At 44.1% G+C, this 24,365-nt stretch overlaps 1 protein-coding gene across 2 annotated transcripts in view; it reads left to right on the top strand.

The window, feature by feature from the left end:
• The window catches only part of LOC126320146 (uncharacterized), a 212,544-nt gene that overhangs the window by 46,207 nt on the left and 141,972 nt on the right, over positions 1-24,365 (top strand). For both annotated transcript variants that reach the window (XM_049993758.1, XM_049993757.1), the window contains exon 2: positions 18,800-18,941. In XM_049993758.1, the coding sequence (XP_049849715.1) occupies positions 18,800-18,941 (142 nt within the window). The remainder of the gene's footprint in view (positions 1-18,799; positions 18,942-24,365) is intronic.

The raw sequence follows: 24,365 nt of genomic DNA, 5'->3' as shown, positions 1-24,365 counted from the left end.
TGCCTCTGCATGGACCATCTCACACGGATTTCAGTTTTCTCCTTTAAAATCGCGAGTGGTCCACTTTTGTCGCCGTGTGACAGTCCACCCCAATCCAGAGCTCTATCTCAATGCACAACTATTACCTGTGGTCCCACAGTTTCGTTTCCTTGGCCTTCTTTTCGACAACAAGCTCACTTGGCTGCCTCATATCAGACGCCTGAAGATAGGATGTTTCCGTAAACTAAACGTCCTTCGCTTCCTTGCCCACACCTCTTGGGGTGCTGACCGTTCCACTCTCCTCCACCTTTATCGGGCCTTAGTGTTGTCTCGCTTGGACTATGGTTGTCAAGTTTACGGTTCAGCTGCCCCTTCTACATTGCACCTCTTGGATCCGGTCCACCATCGTGGTATCCGTTTGGCCATCGGTGCCTTCCCGACTAGCCCTGTAGATAGTCTCCTGGTTGAGGCTGGGATCCCCCCCCTTTTCCGTTCGGCGCTCCCAGCTTCTGGTTTCGTATGCAATCGCTGTCCGTTCCTCTCCCACTCATCCTTCCTATTCTATCCCGTTCCCTGCCCAAGGAAGTCGCCCACCTGACTCCCGCCCTCGGGCGGGTTTACCGGTTGGGCTCCGCCTAGCGTCTCTTCGCCGTGATTTTCAGCTTCCTTCCTTTTCCTGTATCCCACGTTCCCTCCCCAACACACCTCCTTGGTTAGTTCCTCGGCCCCGAGTTCGGATGGATCTCTGCCGAGGTCCGAAAGATTCCGTTCCCCCGATGGTGTTCCGCTGTTTTTTCCGCCGCATTTTATCTGAGTTTCGGGATGCTGTTGTTTTTTACACTGATGGCTCTAAATCTGCTGATCGTGTGGGCTATGCCTTCACCTCCTCTGTAGGCATGGAAAATCATCTCCTGCCAAATGCATGTGGGGTGTTCACTGCGGAATTGATGGCGGTCTCCCGGGCCCTGGCCTTTATTAAACAGTCAAAGCTCAATCGCGTTTTGTTATGTACAGACTCAATGAGTGGCCTTCAGGCACTTGACCAGTGTTTCTCCCGTCATCCCTTGGTCTCCTCCATCCATGACCATCTCGCTGATCTCCACCATGCTGCTTGTTCTGTTAGCTTCCTTTGGGTCCCTGGCCATGTGGGCATCCAAGGAAATGAGCTTGCTGATCGTTTGGCTGGGGGAGCAGTCACTTACCCCCCATTCCCTGTCACCCCTCCTGTGGCGGATTTACGGCTTCATCTCAAATCCCACTTTGCGCAATCATGGGCCACATCCTGGGAGGCTACCTCCTTGTCTAATAAACTTCGTGCGATTAAGGTGACACCTGTCCCATGGCGTTCTTCTTTACGCCTCTCGCGAAAGGACTCAACCACCCTCTGTCGTCTTCGCATCGGCCATACCAGGCTGACCCATGGTTTTCTTTTGCGTGGTGAGCCACCCCCACTTTGTGGTTGTGGAGCTTTCCAGTCAGTGGCCCACATTTTGGTGGAATGCCCCCTTTTTTTAGCTCTGCGTACTAAGTACAGACTTCCCTGCACTTTACCCTTAATATTAGCAGACGATTCCCGGATGGTTGAACTGGTTCTCAGTTTCCTCCGTGAAAGTGGTTTTTATTCTCAGTTTTAAGGATTTTCATCTCCCTCTGGAGTAGGGGCAGGGCGGTGAGGGTTGGGATGTCTCCCACTGTAGGCTGTGCTTGGAGATTCCTGACTCCCCTCCCTGGCCATGTTCCTTCTTTTTTCCCTTTTACTGTTTTTATCGCCTTTTAGGTTTGTTTAATCCCTTTTACAATCCGCCCTTTTACACTCTGGCGGTTGAACGCTTTTAAATAGCATGTGATCTTGCTTGTACTGCTTCCCAGGTGGGATATTTCCTCTCTTGAGTTTGCCCATTTACTGACTTCCCTCCTTGTGTTTTTATCATTGACGACACAACTGCACTTTTTTTTAGCCTTTTACCTTTTACCTTTATCGTTTTTGACTCTTCTGAGCTGTCCCTCTGTCGGAACTGACCGTCTTTGTAACAAGGGACTGATGACCTTGCTGTTTGGTCCCTTCAACCCCAATCAACCAACCAACCATAATCAGCCGTTTGGGGATAATCTTTCTTTCAAACTTCGGCTGAGTAGTTAACCTCCCACTGCAACCCACTGCAACCCACTACTGGCGGTCCCTAGTTCAGCCTAAATGTCGTCTGGTCCTCTTTCCAGTCTTACCTCCACTGCTTTAAAAATTTAATATCCATCTCAGGCACTTGCACTGAATGCATGTTTCGCCGCGGGCGATACCGTTATCTTCAGCATTTTTTAGTTTTTTGTACTCCAGAGAAATCTGACGTACATAAATATGTCGTGGATCAATTACACACACAAGGGCTGAGACGATCTGAAACGGTATATTTAAAATTCTACCGGAGAAAAAAAATGTAAAGCAACACTCCAACGAAGACAACACGCAGGTGAAGCAAATCATTATGACCACTGCCCACTGCGAGATTGAATGTCGCCTAGCCGGCCGCTGTGGTCGAGCGATTCTAGGCGCTTCAGTCCGCAACCGCGCTGCTGATACTGTCGCAGGTTCGAATACTGCCCAGGGCGTGTGTGTGTGTGTGTGTGTGTGTGTGTGTGTGTGTGTGTGTGTTCTTAGGTTCGTTAGGTTTAAGTAGTTCTAAGTCTAGGGGACTGATGACCTCAGTCGTTAAGTCCGATAGTGCTCAGAGCAATTTGAACCATTTGAATGCCGCCTGGTACGTTGCAGGCGCACTGCGCAGTCACGCACTACCTCAAAAGACTGAAGCACCCAAAAGATATATACGGATGTCATTATCACCTTACACAAGTTAATACCATTTTTAAGTGTTGACAGAATGGCCACCAAAGTGTATTAATGGTGTTCGTGTTTAGTGCTGATACCACTATCCTGATAGGATATGAGTGTGAACAGCTGGAGATATTGAATGATCACGGTGAAGGTCACGGATATAACGCGTACTCCTGTGAAGCAACGTTATCAGCACCCGACGGTTTGAAAGGGACCGCCCCCCCCCCCCACCCCCCAACCCCCTTTTGTGGCTCCCCACTTGGGCGGCTGTTCGAATTGTGTTACATTTGTGGAGCATTCGGATATGACAGTGTCCTGATGCAGGATTACATGGGCAGGCATATTCGTCGATAAGGTACCGGTCGACCACGTTTGATCACCGTATTTGCAACAAGCACATCGTAACTCCTTCACAGTGACGTCTTCCATCCCAGAAAAACACCTGCAGTATTCTATGCGTCCCGTACCATTAGTTGGAGATTGGCAGCAGCCGGACTATGGAATCCGTCCCTTGTATAGTGGGTCATTAATACAATGCAGCTGCGTTGGACAGGACGCACGGAATACTGTGTTCAGCGACGAATCGCGCTACTGCACTACTCTGGAAGACGAGAGTAGGGCACATAGGTCGCGGCTGGTAGTGACAGTGACTCTGATGGCGCGACAGTACGCCAGGAACATCCCGCGTCCTCCTTTGTTGCCTCTCTTGCAACAATACCGTGGTGCTATTTTCCAGCAGGACAATGCTCGTACAGAAATGTCTGCGAACGGTGTGCGCGATGTCGAGGCCAGCAAGATCCCCAAATGTGTCCCCAATAGAACATGTGTCGGACAAGTTCGGACGTCAACTACGTTCCAATCTCAGTTAATAGTTCCATCTACATCTAAATCCATACTCCGCAAGCCACCAGACTGTGTGTGGCGAGAGGGTACCTTGAGTACCTCTATCGGTTCTCCCTTCTATTCCAGTCTCGTATAGTTCGCGGAAAGAAGAATTGTCGGTATGCCTCTGTGTGGGCTCTAATATCTCTGATTTTATCCTCATGGTCTCTTCGCGAGATATTCTTAGAGGGGAGCAATATACTGCTTGACTCTTCGGTGAAGGTGTGTTCTCGAAACTTCAACAAAAGCCCGTACCGAGCTACAGAGCGTCTCTCTTTAAGAGTCTTCCACTGGAGTTTCTATTATCTCCGTAACGCTTTCGCGATTACTAAATGATCTTGTAACGAAGCGCGCTGCTCTCCGTTGGATCTTCTCTCTGTCTTCTATCAACCCTACCTGGTACGGATACCACACTGCTGAGCAGTATTCAAGCAGTGGGCGAACAAGTGTACTGTAGCCTACTTCCTTTGTTTTTGGACTACATTTCCTTAAGATTTTTCCAAAGAATCCGTCTGGCATCTGCTTTACCGACGATCAACTTTATATCATCATTCCATTTTAAATCACTCCTAATGCGTACTCCCAGATAATCTATGGCATTAACTGCTTCCAGTTTCTGACCTGTTATATTGTAGCTAAATGATAAAGGATCTTTCTTCCTATGTATTCGCAGCGCATTACACTTGTCTACTTTGAGATTCAATTGCCATTCCCTGCACAATGCGTCATTTCGCTGCAGATCCTCCTGCATTTCAGTACAATTTTCCATTGTTACTACCTCTCGATATACCACAGCATCATCCGCAAAAAGCCTCAATGAACTTCCGATGTCATCCACAAGGTCATACATGTAGAGTGTGAATAGCAACGGTCCTACGACTCTCCCCTGCGGCACACCTGAAATCTTACTTCAGAAGACTTCTCTCCACTGAGAAAGACATGTTGCGTTCTGTTATCTAGGAACTCTTCAAGCCAATCACACAATTGGTCTGATAGTCCATATGCTCTTGGTTTGTTCATTAAACGACTGTGGGGAACTGTATCTAACGCTTTGCGGAAGTCAAGAAACACGGCAGCTGCCTGTGAACCCGTGTCTATGGCCCTCTGAATCTCGTGGACGAATAGTGCGAGCTGGGTTTCACACGCCCATGCTGATTCCTACAGAGTAGATTTCTAGTCTCCAGAAAAGTCATTATACTCGAACATAATACGTGTTCCAAAATTCTACAATTGATCGACGTTAGAGATACAGGTGTATAGTACTGCACATCCGTTCGACGTCCCTTCTTGAAAACAGGGATAAAGTGTGCCCTTTTCCAATCCTTTGGAAGGCTACACTCTTCTAGAGACCTACGATACACCGCTGAAAGAAGGGGGTCAAGTTTCTTCGCATACTCTGTAAAATCGAACCGGTATCCCATCAGGTCCAGCGGCCTTTCCTCTTTTGAGCGATTTTAATTGTTTGTCTATCCCTCTGTCGTCTATTTCGATACCTACCATTTTGTCATCTGTGCGACAATCTAGAGAAGGAACTACAGTGCAGTCTTCCTCTGTGAAACAGCTTTGGAAAAAGACATTTAGTATTTCGGCCTTTAGTCTGTCATCCTTTGTTTCAGTACCATTTTGGTCGTAGTGTGTCTGGACATTTTGTTTTGATCCACCTACCGCTTTGACAAAAGACCAAAATTTCTTAGGATTTTCTCCCTAGTCAGTACAGAGAATTTTACTTTCAAATTCATTGAATGCCTCTCGCATAGCCCTCCTCACACATTTCGCTTAGAGGAATTTTTGTTTGTCTGCAAGGCTTTGGCTATGTTTGTTTGCTGTGAAGTTCCCTTTGCTTCCGCAGTAGTTTTCTAACTCGGTTGTTGTACTACGGTGGCTCTTTTCCATCTCTTACGATCTTGCTTGGCACATACTCATCTAACGCATATTGTACCATGGTTTTGAAGTTTGTCCACTGATCCTCAACACTATCTGTACTTAAGACAAAACTTTTGTGTTGGGCCGTCAGGTACTCTGTAATCTGCCTTTTGTCACATTTGCTAAACAGAAAAATCTTCCTACCTTTTTTAATATTTCTATTTACGGCTGAAATCATCGATGCAGTAACCGCTTTATGATCGCTGATTCCCTGTTCTGCGTTAACTGTTTCGAATAGTCCGGGTCTGTTCGTCACCAGAAGGTCTAATATGTTATCGCTACGAGTCGATTCTGTGCTTAACTGCTCAAGGCAGTTTTCAGATAAAACACTTAAAAAATTTCACTGGATTCTTTGTCCCTGCCACCCGTTACGAACGTTTGAGTCTCCCAGTCTATATCCGGCAAATTAAAATCTCCACCCAGAACTACAACATGGTAGGGAAACCTACTCGAAATATTTTCCAAATTATCCTTAAGGTGCTCAGCCACAACACACAATTACCATGTCTGAGCCTGCTTTAAGCGTGACCTTCACCCAAATTATTTCACATTCCGGATCTCCGTCAATTTCCTCAGATACTATTGCACTTCATATCGCTATAAACACGCCTCCCCCTTCACTGTCCAGCCTCTCTCTGCGGTATACATTCCAATCTGAGTTTAGGATTTCATTCCTGTTTACGTCTGGTTTTAGCCGACTTTCTGTCCCTAGTACTATGTGGGCTTTGTGACCGTTTATTAATGAGGAGAGTTCTGGGATCTTTCTATAGATGCTCCTGCAGTTTACTATTAGGACATTAATATTGTTATTCCCTGTTGCATTTTGCCTACTCCTGCCTTGCCGCGTCTCAGGCGGCGTCTTGTCGGGCCTATGGAGGGAATTCTCTAACCTAAAAAGCCCACATGTGCACTCCACACGTACTCGGCTACCCTTGTAGCCGCTTCCTGCGTGTAGTGCGCGCCTGACCTATTCAGGGGGACCCTACATTTCTCCACCCGATAGCGAAGGTCGAGAAATTTGCACCCCAGATCTCCGCAGAATCGTCTGAGTCTCTGGTTTAAGCCTTCTACTCGGCTCCAAAGCAGAGGACAGCGATCGGTTCTGGGAACGATACTACAAATAGTTAGCTAAGGTTCCACCCCACGAGCGAGGCTTTCTGCCTTCACCAACTCCGCCAACCGCCTGTACGAACTGAGGGTGATCTCTGAACCCAGACGGCAGGAATCATTGGTGCCGACATGAGCAAAAATTTGCAGTCGGGTACACCCAGTGCCTTCTATCGCCGCCGGCAGGGCCTCCTCCACATCTCGGATGAGACCCCCCGGCAAGCAGACAGTGAACACTGGCCTTCTTCCCCGACCTTTCCGCTAGTTTCCTACGGGACTCCATCACCCGCCTTACGTTGGAGCTCCCAGTAACTAATACACGGGCCAGCTAGCCTCAGGAAAAGACGGAACAGGTTTTTCACACTTCCCAACCGAATAAGTGCGTGCATCAGGGCCACAGGGGGTGACTGTCATATTGGTAAATGGGCTCGTACTGCACAGGTCTTTGTAAGTGTGACTGGATTCTGTAATCCCAGCCCGTGAATTTCATTTGGTTTCCTCCTCCTGGATGCTTCCCTTGTTACGTCAGATGTTGTATATAGGATGAGCAGAGAGAAATGGAAATAGCTATAGTGACGATATGGGCCGTTAATCGGGAAATCTACTCTATATAACATACCTTGAGAAAGGATAGACTGTTATGGCCCGGCTTCAGGGAATGAGTATTTCAGAAACGGTGAAGCTGATCGGCTGTTGGCGTGCTACTGTCGAGAGCATCTATGGAAAGTGGTTAAGACAGCGAAAGGAGTAGAGGGGGCGTCATATGTCCGTGCCTCATCACCGAGTAAGCAGGATAGTGGGTGACCTGTGATAGATCTGAGAGTAAAACCTTGGTGCAAGGACTAGTGTTTCCGAACAGTCACACTTTCAAGTGCATGTTGAATATGGTGCACCACAGCAGACTCCTCCTTTGTGTGCCCTTGTTGAACCGACGATTTCGTAAATTACGGGTGCAGCGGGCACAGGATCAGAGTTTGAACCGTGAAGTACGCACCCCAGAACAGCCCGCCTAAAACCGCAGTCTATCCTTCTCGTCGGAGCATAAAAAGCTTATATTGAAAGCCCATACTACATAGAGGAGTGAAGGTAGAAATGTCAATAGGATATAGAGTATTGTATAAATTGGAGGTCAAAACATAACAAAACTCTCCCATAGATCACGGTGGCTATGATATATTTCAATAACAATATAATAGCTCCAGTTCCAATGAAGATGCAGACATTTATAATACAGGCGAACCATCAATTCAATGACCATGGCTGAAACAGAACACGAATTTTCTAAGAAAACTGGAAACACTGGTACAAGCTGATCCAGTGAAGAGCGGTTTAGTTTCCAAAAAAGTATAGGAACCCGCAAGGCAATACTTAGTTACTGGAGAAGATGGAATAAAGTAAGACAAATCCACATTAAAAACATTTGTAGATGAAGATTTTGACAATTTCCACAGGAATACGCTGAAATTATGACGGTAACAAAGATACATAGTGGGCGAAAGCTTGTCCAAAATTTACACATGAGAGAGAGACTACAATTAAAAAAGTCAGAGTACATAAAAGGGAAGTAGTAGCTGAAGGGAGCTAGTCAGGTTTGCAGCCTATCCCAGATACTTCCAATCTGTCCATTGGACAAGTATAAACAAAACTAAGGAGAAATTTGGGAAGTGTATCAGGTGAAGGAGAAGAAAGAAGACCGTAATGAACTTCGAAGATTGACAGAAATTTCGAAAGAGGAATGCTGAACATTAACAATAAAAACAAGGGTAATATGGAAGGTAGTAGAGTTAAATCATGCGACGCTGAGTAAGCGCACACAAAAAGTAGTGTCTAGCTATTTGGGTAGCGAGAAAGCTGACAATGGCCGAAGTAAAGGATGTAAAAGGCACAGTGACGATAGCAATAAAAGCGTTTCTGAAAGAGTTTTCGATATCGAATATAAATCGAAATGTTCAGAAATTTTTTCTGAAGATGTTTCTTAGGATTGTGGCCTTGTACGGAAGTGAAAGTGGACAAAAAGCAGTTAAGACAAGAGTAGAAGCTACTGAAATAGGGTTGAGACGGAAAAGTGCCGAATATTGGTTAGACCGAATAATTAATGAGAAGGCACTGAATCGAACTGAAAAAAGGATGACTCAGCTTGATTAAAAGAGAGGGATAGGATGATGAGACACGCCCTGAGGCAGCAAAACTTCTCAAATTTGCAAATAAGACGACGAGTGGGAGGGTAACACTTAAATCCAGAAAACAGGCTCAAATGGTTATAAGTTAGACTAGTTAAGTATAAACAAGTGTGGACATCTGCTTCAAATCCAATTCATCTCCAGACTGAGAAAAGAAGACAGCAGGACGTAACTCCCTGGCAGTTCAAAACTGTGTACCAGACAGAGTCGAACTCTGGACCTTTTCCTTTCGCGGGCAAGTGTTTTATCAACTGAGCTACCTAAACACAACTCACGCCTTTACTTCAGCCAGTTCATCTCCTACCTTCCAAACTTTACAGAAACTCTTCTGCAACTTCCTGGCAGATTAGAACTGTGTGACGGACACTCGAACTCGGGACCTTACAAAACACTTCTTCGTGGATGAGTTTCATTTCCTTAAGATTCTTCCTATGAATCACTGTGACAACTGCTTTTCCTATTTGCCTTATGTGTTGATCTACTGTTCGTCAGCTAGGTTTTGAGTTCCCTTGAAACTGAGATGATCTCGTTGCTTACGGAGCAGTTTTCTAACAGGGCTATTAAATTAAATCACGGCGAACCTTACCCATTCATTTAGACCTTGCTTGGAACATAGTTGTCTAAAGCATATTGAATAATTTTGGTTTTCCACATCTTCGTCCTCATCGCTGCATATTTGGTGCTGTCTACTAATATAATCTGCAGTATATGTCCTGTCGTCTGTTGCTAGGAGGTATAACGTGTTGAAACGTCCCCTTAGAAAAATTATACACGACTGTGCTTAAACTGACACACAATAGTTTTTAGCGCAACGCAATCTGACTTTCAATAATCCATACAAGGGAATGGCCCTGACTAACATTAACCTATATGTTTCACAAATCACTTACCTCACAAAAATCTTCGTTACTCGAACTATTGCAATACAGCGAGCGCCACTACTGCCAGCTAACTAAAAGATTCAAACTACGGAAGTCACTAACTACTGATAGGCATAACTAGCAAATGAAAGATTTTAATAGAGAACAAGCAATGTATTTACCTTTATAGTCATAATATATATATCAGTTCATGACACCAATTCTTACAAATTTCAAAACTCCGCCATCTCTCTCCCCACGTCCACCACCGCTGGTGGCTCACCTCAAACTGCGCAACTCTACGCGCTGTTAGCATCCAGCTGCCCGACACTACAATGGCAGACAACAATGCAAACTAGCCACAGACTGCGCACAGCACAGCCAGTGATTTTTCATGCAGAGCGCTATGTGGTGTTACCAATAAGAAAACCTAAACAGCCTACTTACAGTGTTTTCTTCAAGAGTTTGTTCTGTATCTGATAAACATAATTTTCGGACATGAAATTGAGAATGTCACACGGATATCTCTCTGGCACCAGTTTCGGTAGCATGACTCTCCCTATATATACTTGGAAAGTTGAAGTCAACTCTGATCACAACAGCAGGATCAGGAAAATTACCAGCGGTATTGTGTAATTTCTCTCTGAAGCCTCTACCACTACAGCTCCTGACGCAGGCGGTCTATAACAGCATCCGATTTTCATTTTTGACCGATCTTTCCTGCTTCACCCAATTTAAGCAACATTCGGGATCAGTGATAATCTCGATAGCTCAACAGCATTAATCGTACATTCATATAAATCGTGTCTTTGGGAGTGTGCAGCAAGTTTACAATATTAGAAAACATTATCCAATATTTGCTGTTATTGTGTCATTAGTTATGTCCCACTGGAATTCCCTAGCATGTTTCCTAAAGCGGGTATTTTACTGCTTATAGAACAAGTGGAATGCCTTGTTCCGCCGCAATCGTTCCTGTGGGAAGCTGTGAGGGCTTCAGCTGCGATAGGTAGGGGGGGGGGGGGGGGTTGTGGTGAGGTGGGGTTGAGTTGGGGAGGACGAGCTGTAAATGGCAGTTAGATACGAATTCTCTATCTTTAAATGAGAACATGCTGTTGGATTTCTGACTAATTGTAGAGACCAGTTCTTGCCTGCCAAACATTTGAAGTAACTACACTACCGGCTATTAAAATTGCTACGCCAAGAAGAAATGCAGATGATGAACGGGTATTCATTGCACAAATATATTTTAATAGAACTGACATGATTACATTTTTACGCAGTTTGGGTGCATAGATCCTGAGAAATCAGTACCCAGAACAACCACCTGTGGCCGTAATAACGGCCTTGATAGTCTGTTCATTGAGTCAAACTGAACTTGGATGGCGTGTACAGGTACAGCTGCCCATGCAGCTTCAACGCGATGCCTCAGTTCATCAAGAGTAGTGACTGGCGTATTGTGACGAGCCAGTTGCTCGACCACCATTGACCAGACGTTTTCAATTGGTGAGAGATCTGGAGAATGTGCTGGCCAGAAAGGCCCCTACAGGACCTGCAACATGTGGTCGTGCATTATTCCTACTGAAATGTAGGGTTTCGCAGGGATCGAATGAAGGATAGAGCCACGGGCCGTAAAACATCGGAAATGCAACGTCCACTGTTCAGAGTGCCGTCAATGCGAAAAAGAGCTGACACAGACGTGTAACCAATGGCACATCATACCATCACGCCGGATGATACACCATTATAGCGATGACGAATACACGCTTCCAATGTGCGTTCACCGCGATATCGCCAAACACGGATGCGACCATCATGATGCTGTAAACAGAACCTGGATTCACCCGAAAAAATGACGTTTTGCCATTCGTGCACCCAGGTTCGTCGTAGAGTACACCATCGCAGGCGTTCCTGTCTGTGATTCAGCGTCAAGGGTAACCGCAGCCATGGTATCAGAGCTGATAGTCCATGCTGCTGCAAATGTCGTCGAACTGTTCGTACAGATGGTTGTCGTCTTGCAAACGTCCCCTTCTGTTGACTCAGGGATCGAGACGTGGCTGCGCGATCCGTTACAGCCATGCGGATAAGATGCCTGACATCTCGACTGCTAGTGATACGAGGCCGCTGGGATCGAGCACGGCGTTCCGTATTACCCTCCTGAACCCACCGATTCCATATTCTGCTAATAGTCATTGGATCTCGACCAACGCGAGCAGCAATGTCGCGATGCGATAAACTGCAATCGCGATAGGCTACAATCCGACCTTTATCAGAGTTGGAAACGTGATGGTACGCATTTCTCCTCCTTAGGCGAGGCATCACATCAACGCTTCACCAGGCAACGCTCCCGCGTCTGGCCATCCTGATTTAGGTTTTCCGTGATTTCCCTAAATCCCTCCAGGCAAAAGCAGGGATGGTTCCTTTGAAAAGGGCACTGCCGACTTCCTTCCCCATCCTTCCCTAATCAGATGAGACCTATGACATCGTTGTCTGGTCTCCTTCCCCAAAACAACCCAACCAGGCAACGCCGGTCAACTGCTGCTTGTGTTGAAACGTCCCCTTAGAAAATGTATACACGACTGTGCTTAAACTGACACACAATAGTTTTTGGCGCAACGCAATCTGACTTTCAAAAATCCCTACGAAAGAATGGCCCTGACTAACACTAACCTATATGTTTCACAAATCACTTACCTCACAAAAATCTTCGTTACTCAAGCTACTGCAATACAGCGAGCGCCACTACTGCCAGCTAAATAAAAGATTCAAACTACGGAAGGCACTAACTACTGATAGGTATAGTTAGCAAATGAAAGATTTTAATAGAGAACAAACAATATATTTACCTTAATACTCATAATATATATGGTAGTTCATGACATTCAGTCTTACAAATTACAAAACTCCGCCATCTCTCTCCCCACGTCCACCACTGCTGGTGGCTCACCTCCAACTGCGCAACGCTAGCGCTGTTAGCATCCACCTGCCGCTGCCCAACACTACAATGGCAGACAACAATGCAAACCAGCCACAGACTGCACACTGCACAGCCAGTGATTTTTATATAGAGCGCCACGTGGCGGCGGCGTTACCAATAAAAAAGCTAAACAGCCTACTTACAGTGTATGAGAAATCGGTTGGAAACTTTCCTCATGTCAGCAAGTTGTAGGTGTCACCACCGGCGCCAGCCTTGTGTGAATGCTCTGAAAAGCTAATCATTTGCATATCACAACAGCTTCTTCCTGTTTATTAAATTTCGCGTCTGTAGCACGTCATCTTTGTGGTGTAGCAATTTTAATGGCCAATAGTGTAAAATTTTAAGTCATTAACAGAATTTCCAGTAACTTGATTTTCGGCATGCTGAGTGCACTGACAGAATTTTGTTAGATCATGTGTAATGTACTATACACCAATTTAGAAGGGAAACTCCACATCACACGTTCCTCAGATTTTGTGGTAAAATGTCCCATTGGACACCCCGTCAAAAACCGAACCCAGATGAAGCATGAAAACAGAAAGGCGGTGTACCGAACTGTGGAAAAAATAGAAACAATGAAAGGTCCTAATTTAGTGTGCAATTTCAAATGATGATGATCGCTCCGTGTCGTGGTTGCGTGGTGACGATGTTAGACTCCGACGGGGGAGATCCGGGTACTAATCTCCCACGTACCACATATTTGTCTTTTTCCCAAAATTACTAACCGTCCGTGAAAAATGAACAGGCGTGTACTATGTTACAACGAAGGAATTACAGAGTCAAAACTTCCAAAAGGGAGCGCAAGAGCCATAACATGTGGAACCTGTGTAGAACAAATAGGGGGTACGTACATCTGGAGGGTACCTTTATTACACGTCGCTGTTGCAATCGGACATTACACACACACACACGCGCGCGCACACAAATTTGAATACAGCGAACAGACACGTCAACGACCGGACGGACAGTTAGTAATTTTGGGGAAAAAGATTAGTACCCGGATCTCCCCCGTCACTATTTGTAAGTTCGACATTAACAGAACGGAAAGTGAGGCCACTTCGAAATCGTGGCATGTTCACACCAGATGGAAAATTTGCATGATCACACTTCGCTTAGCAAAGTACCGAAAAGTGATAGTCTGAGGTTATTAGACACCATCCGTGATACGATAAGTCAGAATATGTTATCAGAGTTCAGGAACTAGCAATCTGAAGTTAAACTGTAGGAAAAAGTGTCGACCAAACGTTTCAGAACCAGTATTTCGAAAGCCTTTTTACGTTACCCACTTTTCCTTTCTAAGAACCAAATAATTTCAAGAACTGTATTTTGATCTATTAACAGACGAGCCTTTTCCACATTATAAAAGATTTGATGAAAATTATTTTATCTGTTAATACACGTTGTAGGCTTTTTATTAGTCCAGATATTTAGCACTAAATCAGTTTTCAGTTTCAGGGATCTGGTAACTTTTATGGAAGAACACACAGGAAAAATATCCATGTCTTCGTTGAACCTTTGTTTTGTTTTTGTGACAATGCGAACACTAAAATAAAGATTAAGAATGAACCGAGATGTTAGTGGTTGGAAGTGGGGTTAGGTGGGGGGGGGGGGGGCGGCGGCGGCGGCGGAGATTTTAATAACTGGCGAAGTTGAGCGGAGCGGAATAGTATTTATTGAAGACTTAGTTTCCTTCAGTAATGTCGGAGGCCACAGTGGAGATTCCGTCGTGGCTACAGGACCATCAAGTTGGGAGGCGACATCAGACGCCTTCCTGCTGCTGAAAGCATTACAAGAACAAAGGCCCATTTACAATGTTACCACCCTTCAAATTCGACAGGCATCATAAAATTTGCAATAAACAGCAAAAGATTAGTGGCTTTGTCAAACTTTCTGAAAAGATTTTACTTTTGAAATGCCATAATTGCAATAGTAACGAAATTATATAGCCTTTGAAAATAATACTCTAAAATTTACTCTCATTTTATGAAAAAGTACTCAAAAACAATGAGTTCTAATTTCATTAAATTGGTTGTCGACGACAATGACTCCACCATAACAATTCCCATCATATGTAGCAACTAATGAACCTCTGGTCACCAATCACCACAGGGCAACACAACGCACAACTACAAATGCCCGACGCACCACTTTAACGATACAGTTATCTACTTGCATATACGAAAGCATCAGCCTAACAAACAGCGGTAGAACTTGACTAGCTTGGCGCGCCATAAGACAGATATACTTTGAAGTGGACCAGCTTAACAGCGTTGAATCTGCATAGATACCACTTACGCTAGGTAGCTAGCCAGTATACCAGCCTCCGGGAACTTGGTGCACTGCATCTGACTTAGAATTACAGGGCAGCCGTAATTGGCGTCAGAGTATTTCTTATATTTCTACTTTCAATTTAATTAAATACACGCTGGCAAACAATATCAGGAGACAACGCCTACTGCTCTTTATCACAAATCAGTCATTAGTTCTTTGCTCGCAGTGAATGTGGCAAACTGCAAATACACTTATTGGTATGTTTCACCAGACTACATTAGGCCTGTAATACTTTCGCAAGCACTGCCGCAACGGCGCAACGGGGAATAAGCTAAAACAGCACAAAATCCACTACAACAACATGAATTAGAGTGGTAAGAAAGCTTAACTTCCGAAGTTGACAGATGTCATGTTGCCACCCCTTCCCCTCCTCCGTCTAAAACAAGTAAACATTTTATTCAGAGACACCTTGGTAGTGTCGTTCTATCGATGGCCTACTTGAATACCACTATTTGAATGTATTGTGAAATGAAGTTCTGTTCCGTCAAAGCTGAACCGACCTTTAGGCGTTTCCCACACTGACGCAGCAGAAATCGTGCCGGGTCCGCAACCCTGTCCAGAATAACACGTGAAACGTAACGTGTTAGCGCGTGTCTGACCGCACAGCCGCTGTAAAATGCGTCTGTTCGCGATGCACACAGAAGAATTGTTTTTCAAGCGATTCTGTGGAAACTGTTGAGTTTTTAAAAAATCACAATTTTATAACTTAATCTTGCGTTGCTACTTAACAATGTACTTAGTACATTTTCATTACTAGCCGTTGTAATGACGCTTCAGATTTAACAAATCTGTTAGTAGAGTTTGCAAAAGTAGTCACTGTCTTTGTGGTGCACATCAGGTCGGTACGTAAGAAATGTAGCTAACGTACCGAACTTACTTTTAAAACTAGAAACAGTAGTATCTATTTTCAGTTTAAACAGATTTCAAGTAGTGAAAGTATACTGTCTTACATAGTGTTAGAGGCTGCGACACAGGTAATCTTAAGTTCTGTCCCTTGGCATACTTATCTATACATGTATTACACTTGTTGTATGCAACGTGAAAGCTTTATTCACGAAGCAACATCTAGTAACTGCTGCTGGAAGAACAGTTTAAGCAAGAAGTGTAGAAGACTTCAATATTGTTCAGCACGTGCACTGTCTAATATTAAATGGCAACGTGATACCAAAATATAGGAAAACCTAAGACTTTCTTTTAGTGACATCGTTTACGTAGGATCAAGTAACAAGGAGAGGGTCTGACTTGTGGGTCACCAAATTTGATAAAGTTTTGCGAATACTTTCTATACTGAAAATAGACATGTTTCGGGTTTTTGCTAGACCCTTGGTAGTTTTTGAAAAATAGTGAAATCAAAGTTGAAAAATCGTATTTTCAATACTAAGAAAGATAATGAAAACAAGTTTTTATTAATGTAATATAAGGTCCACAGTTAATGTTATTAGCCTGCTTTGTGTTTTCATGGAATATCTTGGGTACCCATCATTGTCTCTCCAGCAGAGCGAGATCGGAGGCCGAGCTGTCAAGGAATTACACTTCCAGGCGTCTGGTCTGCGTCAATTGTTAGTCGTGGCATTTTTCATTTCATATTTCTCGGTATATCTGATAACCTCAATATTTTCTTTGCCTGTTTTGAAGTAAAACATCAGGAGATGTGATTAATGATCAATGATCAAATATACATATATTACAATGTATTGACAGTTATTTTCCTCCTGATACATAGTACAAAAATAGCCCAGCAAAACGCTGAAGCATGTCTCTTTGTTTTCAATACAGGATGTCCTTGCAAATTGTGATTAAAGTCGGTGATCCACGTCAGACCCCCTCTTGTCTGTGGCGGACTAGATGTTTAATGTGACGTATGGTAACGGCCAATGAATTTTTGGAGGCTATAAATTCATGATGCGTATTCTTTGCAATTTAGTTAACAAGATCATAAACTGAAACAAAATAATAGGTCATTCTAAAGAAGAAAAAACTAGTTCATTTATCCAACCCTGCCCCGGGATCACTCGTCTTTAGTACAGGTATCGTCCAAACGTTTCGTGCACCAACCAACTTGTCTGTCAAAGTCGTAAGCATTAATCTACAACCTTTTTAGTTTGCCACTACTGCTTCTAATCTAACGGCGACACACATCCCTAACAGTCCATACCTTGCCCTTTATTCATTTTTTGCTACAAATAATATCTCTGCAAAGTCAGTAGTTAAATCCCTAGTAGACTATTTTTCCTTCCATTTGTGGTCTCTGTGGACAACACGGGTTTTGCAGTTTTGGGTCGTACGCATATATCCCACGATCTTCAGTTCGTCACTGGTAATGGTATGTATTCAAGGTTACGAATGGGACTTGCAGCTGGTAGGGAATTAGGATATTCCAAGAATTTTCATTTAAGTGGTTAATCTATTTTTGTATACTACACAATACAGTTTACAAAAGCTACCTTTGCAAAATAAGCCCACTCAAACCAAAGTACAGCGTTTCCAAGCATTTCGGTAGAGAGTAACATATAAAGACAGCTGATATACATAGACTGATTTCATTTTGAATACAGGACTTACAAATGTACTAAAAATCGTTCCCATTCTTAATGACAGAAATACTGTTGACCTGTATACTGGTCTTATTTCAGACGACGCCTCATTATTAACTACAGAAGAAATTTCTCTACGACGTATACAAGTCTTCACGGTGTATGACGCCACCAAGGCGAAATTTCGTTGGAGTGTGGAGCACTTAAAGACCCGCCACGGTAGGTTTGTCCCGCCAAGAAGCCGCGACAGTATCGGGGATAGTGCTTGTAGCAGACGTTCTATAGGCTTAGAACAAAAGTCCATGGGATTGTGCAGACTGCCTACAAAGGTATTCCACCGAAACGAAGGGAAATCCACATACGCACGTGAAAGGGTACACTGTTATACAATGCTGCTGTCAAAAGCCGAAGCGTTTCCTCACACATCTGCTTGGAAGCAGTGAAGGCGTCTGCAGCTGCATACTTCAGCTCCCACAAAGCGCCTAGAAAGTGTTGTCGAGCAGAAAATATAAGGCAGTTTAATGCAAAGAGCACTGACGCGTTACTGTTCATAAGATGCTGTCTCTCTTCTGGCATCAGAAGTAATTATCACAACAGAAACAAAGATAAGTAATTAAATGCAGTACGTTGTACGAAGACTGTAGGGCGCAAACAACACTACATGTACTGTCAAATACATATCCTTAGCACCTCAGAAGTGGTGTGGGCAGGGTTTTTTGACAGTTCGGTTCACTAGTGCTGTGGATTTTAGAGAAACAGATAGCTTCTCGAGCCAAAACCAATTGTTTTGTCGTCAGTGTCCTGTTTAGTTAAACTGTTGCAGAAGGTGTAGTGCGAATCTATAATCAATTATTCTGAATATCGAAACGAGTATGTATCATCTAAGAATTTTCGAAAAAATGTAAAGCTCCCCTTTTCTTCCACCTGCTCATCCATTTTTGGCTCATAACGACCTTTCCGTTTCGTGTTGTTCCGTGTCAGTGCATGTGGTGCAGTTGCCGCAGAGGACGCGAAGATCGCTTACGTCCTTTCAGCAGTCCACGCCATGACAGCTTGCTGTTGTGCATGCCATATTGACGTAGCTTTGTGGCACATCCAGATACATGCGATTTTCTGTGTTTCGCACCTTAGGACACGGTTAAGCGTTAACTTAACACGCCAGTTACTCAGCTCTGGTGGTGACGGCGGGCTGTGTGTTGCAGGGCAGCAAGACGACCGCCGGCGCAGGCGCAGCGCTGGCCGCGGGCGCTGGAGTGACGTCTCCGGAGCTGGAGAATGTGCCGCTCTCAACGCCTCCGTACTTCACGCAGCTGCCGCCGGCCACGCCGCGCCGCCGTCGTCCAGGTAACTTCCTCCAGTATGATGGTGTCGTTGGAAAGGATGCGAAGTGCGGCCACAAGTCCTACAAAAGTAAAGCTACACTTTTATTATGTAACATTTGATGTAAAGTACCTGGACGCCCCTATCTAGTGCGGGCCCGCCAGTATTAAAGGAGGCGGGGAGTATGGCGTTGTCAGTTGAGAAGCATTAACGCCAAAATGGATCGCTCAGCAGACCTCAGACTTGGAACGCGGACTGTTCATTGGATGCCACCTGGGTAACAAATCCCTCAGGGGCATTTGCATCCTTCTAAAGTTGCCCAAGTCGACGATTGTTGTGACTGAAACGCGATGTAACAATTACAGATAAACAGAGGCCAGCCGACGTCGTGTACCGACTGACAGGGACCTTCGAGCTTCGTGGATGGTGGTCATAAAAATCGCATGAAATCAATGGAAGTAATCATTCGTGACTTACAAAACGTTACCTGCGGTCCAGCTAGCACAATGCTTTTGCGGAGGGAGTTAAAAAGAATGGAGAAAAGTGGTAGAGCAGCTGTTCACAAGCCACACATTTCTACAGTCATTTCACACACACACATTCGAAGTCGTGAGTAGAACGACGTCACTAGACAGTGGATGGCTACAAACAAACGATTCGGAGTCTGTCCTCCGTGATTAGCGATGATGTAGAGCAATAATTGAGTCTTCGAAAATACCGGGTGATCAAAAAGTCAGAATAAATTTAAAAACTTAACAAACCATGGAATAATGTAGATAGAGGGGTAAAAATAGACACACATGCTTGGAATGACATGTGGGTTTTATTAGAACAAAAAAAAAAAAATTGCTAGACGTGTGAAAGATCTGTTGAGCGCGTCGTTTGGTGGTGATCGTGTGCTCAGCCGCCACTTTCGTCATGCTTGGCCTCCCTGGTCCCTAGACTTCAGTCGGTGCGATTATTGGCTTTGGGGTTACCTGAAGTCGCAAGTGTATCGTGATCGACCGACATCTCTAGGGATACTGAAAGAAAACATCCGACGCCAATACCTCACCATAACTCCGGACATGCTTTACAGTGCTGTTAACAAAATTGTTAGACTACAGCTATTGTTGAGGAACGATGGTGGACATATTGAGCATTTCCTGTAAAGAACATCATATTTGCTTTGTCTTACTTTAAGCTAATTATTGCTATTCTGATCAGATGAAGAGCCATCTGTCGGACATTTTTGAACTTCTGTATTTTTTTGCTTCTAATAAAACCCGTCATTCCAAGCATGTGCGTAAATTTGTACCTTTTTATCTTCATTATTCCGTGATTTATTCAGTTTTCATATTTATACTGACTTTTTGATCACCCGGTATGTTGTGCTTTTTTGAGCGACCTTCTTACATTTACGTCTACGCAAGCACGTATGAATTGTATGGCGGAGGTTTCGTCCCATTCTATCAGTTACTAGTGCTTCTTTCCGTTCCAATAGCGTATGGAACATAGGAAGCATAGCTGATTAAACGCCTCTGTGAGTGCTCTTATTAGTCCGTTTTGTCGTCGAGATCCCTACAGGAAGAATTCAGAGGTTTTTAGTATATTCCTACATTATTGACTCAAAGGTTTTTCTTAAAACTTTAGAGAGATGCTTTCGAAGAAAATTGGCGTCTATCTTCAAGTGTCTGCCAGTTCAGTTTCTTCGGTACCTCTATTACCGTCAGCAGATGAAAATGTGAAGCGTAAATGTACCGGAGGACTACGAATTTAGGAAGACTGTATAATGGTTCGGATCCATTCGGATTGAAGTGAACAGCAGTTCAGATAATCACCTATTATGCGCATTTAGGTTTCAAAAGTAAAAATGTACATATTTCCCGTTTTACATGGTGCGCAGCTATGAGGGCAGCCGAGCGACAGTGTTCATTCACATTTGTTCTACCGTCACCGCGGAGAGCGTACGCTCATGTCCCCTTAGAGGGTCGACCTACCGACCATTGCCCCTCAGGCAGAAATATTTCCAGAGGGCCTCACTCTCCAGTGGCTCGGTCGAATGTAACGACAGAACCTCTTCTGTGACGCTCTTCCTTTGGTAAACTTGTTACCACTTGTGCGCGCTTCTTTATATATGTTCAACACACCCTCTTAACCCTATTTCGAATGGGTACCACAAAAGTCAGCAATATTCTAAAATCGGTCATGTTAGGGCTGTGTCCATAGCACCTCGGATTTTTGTGTGGTAAGAAGGTCTGGAACGGGGTTCACTCAGTCACGTGAGGCCAAATGGGGGAGCTACTTGAATAAAAAAGCAGCGGCACCATCAGGATTCATTTGCTCGCAATAATATCTGGATAGGTGGCTGACATAATGATAAAATATCCCATGATCATAGATCACTCCTCTTCCTGCCTTGTAGGCAGCAGTCGGTCAGTCGGAACAAGCCTAAGGCGTAATCTATGAGTGGAGGTTGAGAGTCGTGCCAGTGTTTTGAACGCAATATTTCATATTAATTTAATTTTCTTAGCATCCTACCAATGAGATCATCTCTGCCACCTTTCTACCTACTACTGAACCTGTGTAATTGTTGTCAGAAGAGAAAATGTTTAAAAATTTTGTGAAGTGCACAGTTCTATATTTTGTAACCTTTACTCTGACTTGCCAATCCTTGCATCACTTCAAAAGTTTGTGGAGATCGGACTGATACTTCCGCAGCTTTCTTATAACGTTCGTTCGTTATAATTTCATAACCAATGAAAAGTGAGAGGTTACTATTAACATTGTGTGCTAGCTGGTTACCACACAACGTACACGCTAAGCATTCCAGCAGTCTTTTCGGGGGATTGCCTGAAGTTCCACATGTTGCTGACTCTTCACTCAAATAACATGTTGTATCCTCCTTCCAAGAAATAATGAATTCAGTCACAAAGTTCTCTTTAAATCCTTAACGATTATGCCGTAATTAGCAATGTTGTTGTGCCAAACCAAATGGTTTTCAGAAGTCAGTAAATACTGCTTTTGCCTGACTGCCTTGTTCTGTAGCTTTCAGGGTATTCGTAAAAAGTGAGTTAGGTTTGGGATATTTTCGGAATCCACTTAACAGATGGATGTAAAGGATATTAAACAGCAGTTTTGTGGGTCACTTCAAGACAAATGTGGTCTATGATTTCTTCCAATTACTGAGCACAGTTAATTTGTTTGACGGATTTATGGTATGCACTGAGGTGACAAATCATGGGATAGCGATATGTAGTGTTGCGTACGCAAGGTATAAAAGGGCATTGCGTGGCAGGGCTGTCATTTGTACTCAGGTGATTCATGTGAAGTAGTTTTAGACATGATTACGGCCGCACGACGGGCTGGGCATGTAACTAAATTATCTTTCTTGTGCTCTTTTTGTTAGTGGGTCATCATCTTCCTCCAACATTTCGAGTACGAGCTAAGTTTCTTTGCCAGGCTTCATGTACACTGATCTCCGATAGTTTGCCGTATGTGATCTTTCATTATATTATGTGATTTGTTTATACAGAATGCTCAAGAAGTAACTCGATCTTAAGAGAAAATGACTAAGCTACAACGATGTCGAAACTGATCTCCACTGAATTTACTCAGTTAGATACGACGTTCCAACTCTTGTAACGAGCTTTCCCCCAAGAAGCACAGTATTTGTTTCTGCAGATCGGAAATAGTTTGAGGGGAAAATCTTCTAAGTAGCATCCTTATCGCTACAAGAAACTGAGCAGCGGATAAATCAGAAGACTGAAAGAACCACAATACTTTCAAATTACTTGTCCATGAAAAGAATGCTCTAAGATCGTCATGGTGGTGTTGGCTGAGCACTTTCAGCGTCACCCCGCCGAAATCGCGTGTGTTCTGCAGCTGGTCTTAAGACGGCAGCCCAGGGAAATAGTGGGACTCGTCGTTTTTCGAAGAAAGGTTGCATATTCGTCGCCTCATGCAGCCAGACATTGTCCTAGTAAAATATGGCGTGTAGAACTAGCTGCAGGAGAGGTACTTACTGACTCAAAACTCTGAGGCAGCAGTTGATATTCAGATTGCCCTCAACACGGAGGAGGCGAGATCGTACGTTATAGCCAATGGCTCCCCAAACTACCGCACTACTGTTGTTCACTCTGCCGTTCGACAATGTAGTTTTGCTAATTGCGATCATAACCTAACACGTACATAGCCATCACCAAGGCAAGTTGAAGTTCGAAACACTACATTCTGCCACTTAGCACGACAGTGACTGTGTTGACGTGTCCATTCCAGTCTAACGTGTTGGTCGTTTCCGGTCAATGGAAACCGTCAAAAGGGCATCCGCACACACTGCAGAATGGAGCGCACTGGTGACGCAAACATGTCCACACCCCATTGTAGTGTTCAAAGTTGAACCAGCACAGTTGGTTACAGCCTTGCGTAGAAATGCGCAGCAGTGCCCTACCAGCACGCACAGCATCTCTATGCAGTCTTAATCACTTACGTATCCATTGTTATCCACATCATTCGATTTTGGAGTGACACAGACCATTCCTGAAATTTTCGCAAACAGTAGTGCAAATACTCGTAACTACGATATAAGAGTAACGCCTGGTGTCACAGCGTGATAAACTGCTTACCGCTGTTGCCGAACGTGTTTTGTGCCAATTTAGTTCAGCAAGAATCTTGTTCATTTGATCCAAGTTTAGTATTATACATACAACTGTTACGCCTCACGTACCGGTTAATCATCGCTGGTAGAATTGCTTATGAAGTGGCCTGGATGTCATTACCCTCAATTCCGGCACATTTAATAAACCTGTAACTACATGTTTTTAACGTTACTATTATCCGTTCTTTTTTAGTTAGTTCATTGTTACTTGAATTTCGGGTGTGAGGCCGGTTTCATGTGAGGTACCCTGAGTAATATAACGAGTTCATAAATAAGTACTGTATGAAATGAAGTTAGAATTGGTCTGTCAGAAAAGTTCAGTCAATCAGCCCTTGATACAACATTATTGTAAGCTGTACCACTAAGCATCTGTGAAAGTCCTAGGTGGCAAGAAATGTGGCAGATACAGCCGAAAGTGGTCGAAAATGCTATCACCTGAAAAGCTGATCGACGTGCAGAGTCCCACGTAATCTGTGTGACGCCTTTAGGACCACGTAAACGATGAAACATCTTGTCAAATGTAACTATTCTTGCCAAATATTTGACCGTGTACGATGCTGTTTTGACGTGTTTGTCAAGCACAGATCGTGTTGACTTGTTCGCGACAAATTTTTACTGACGGGAAGTTTGGCAAGATGGCGAATGTTGGTGTCGATGTGTCGCCACATACGTTTAGTGAAAAAGTGTGTTGTTAAAATTCCTCATTCCATCGCGAGTTTCCACGCAAAGGAACTTACCCCTTTCTTGCAGCGGTGCCCCGTAGCTCTCTGGAAGAGGGTAGCGTTCCAAAAGATTGGAAAACGGCACAGGTC

The sequence above is a fragment of the Schistocerca gregaria genome, chromosome 2, assembly GCF_023897955.1.
Source record: "Schistocerca gregaria isolate iqSchGreg1 chromosome 2, iqSchGreg1.2, whole genome shotgun sequence".
Classification (NCBI taxonomy): domain Eukaryota; kingdom Metazoa; phylum Arthropoda; class Insecta; order Orthoptera; family Acrididae; genus Schistocerca; species Schistocerca gregaria.
Note: the sequence above shows the minus strand (reverse complement) of the source record. Positions and strands in the feature narration are given on the sequence as shown.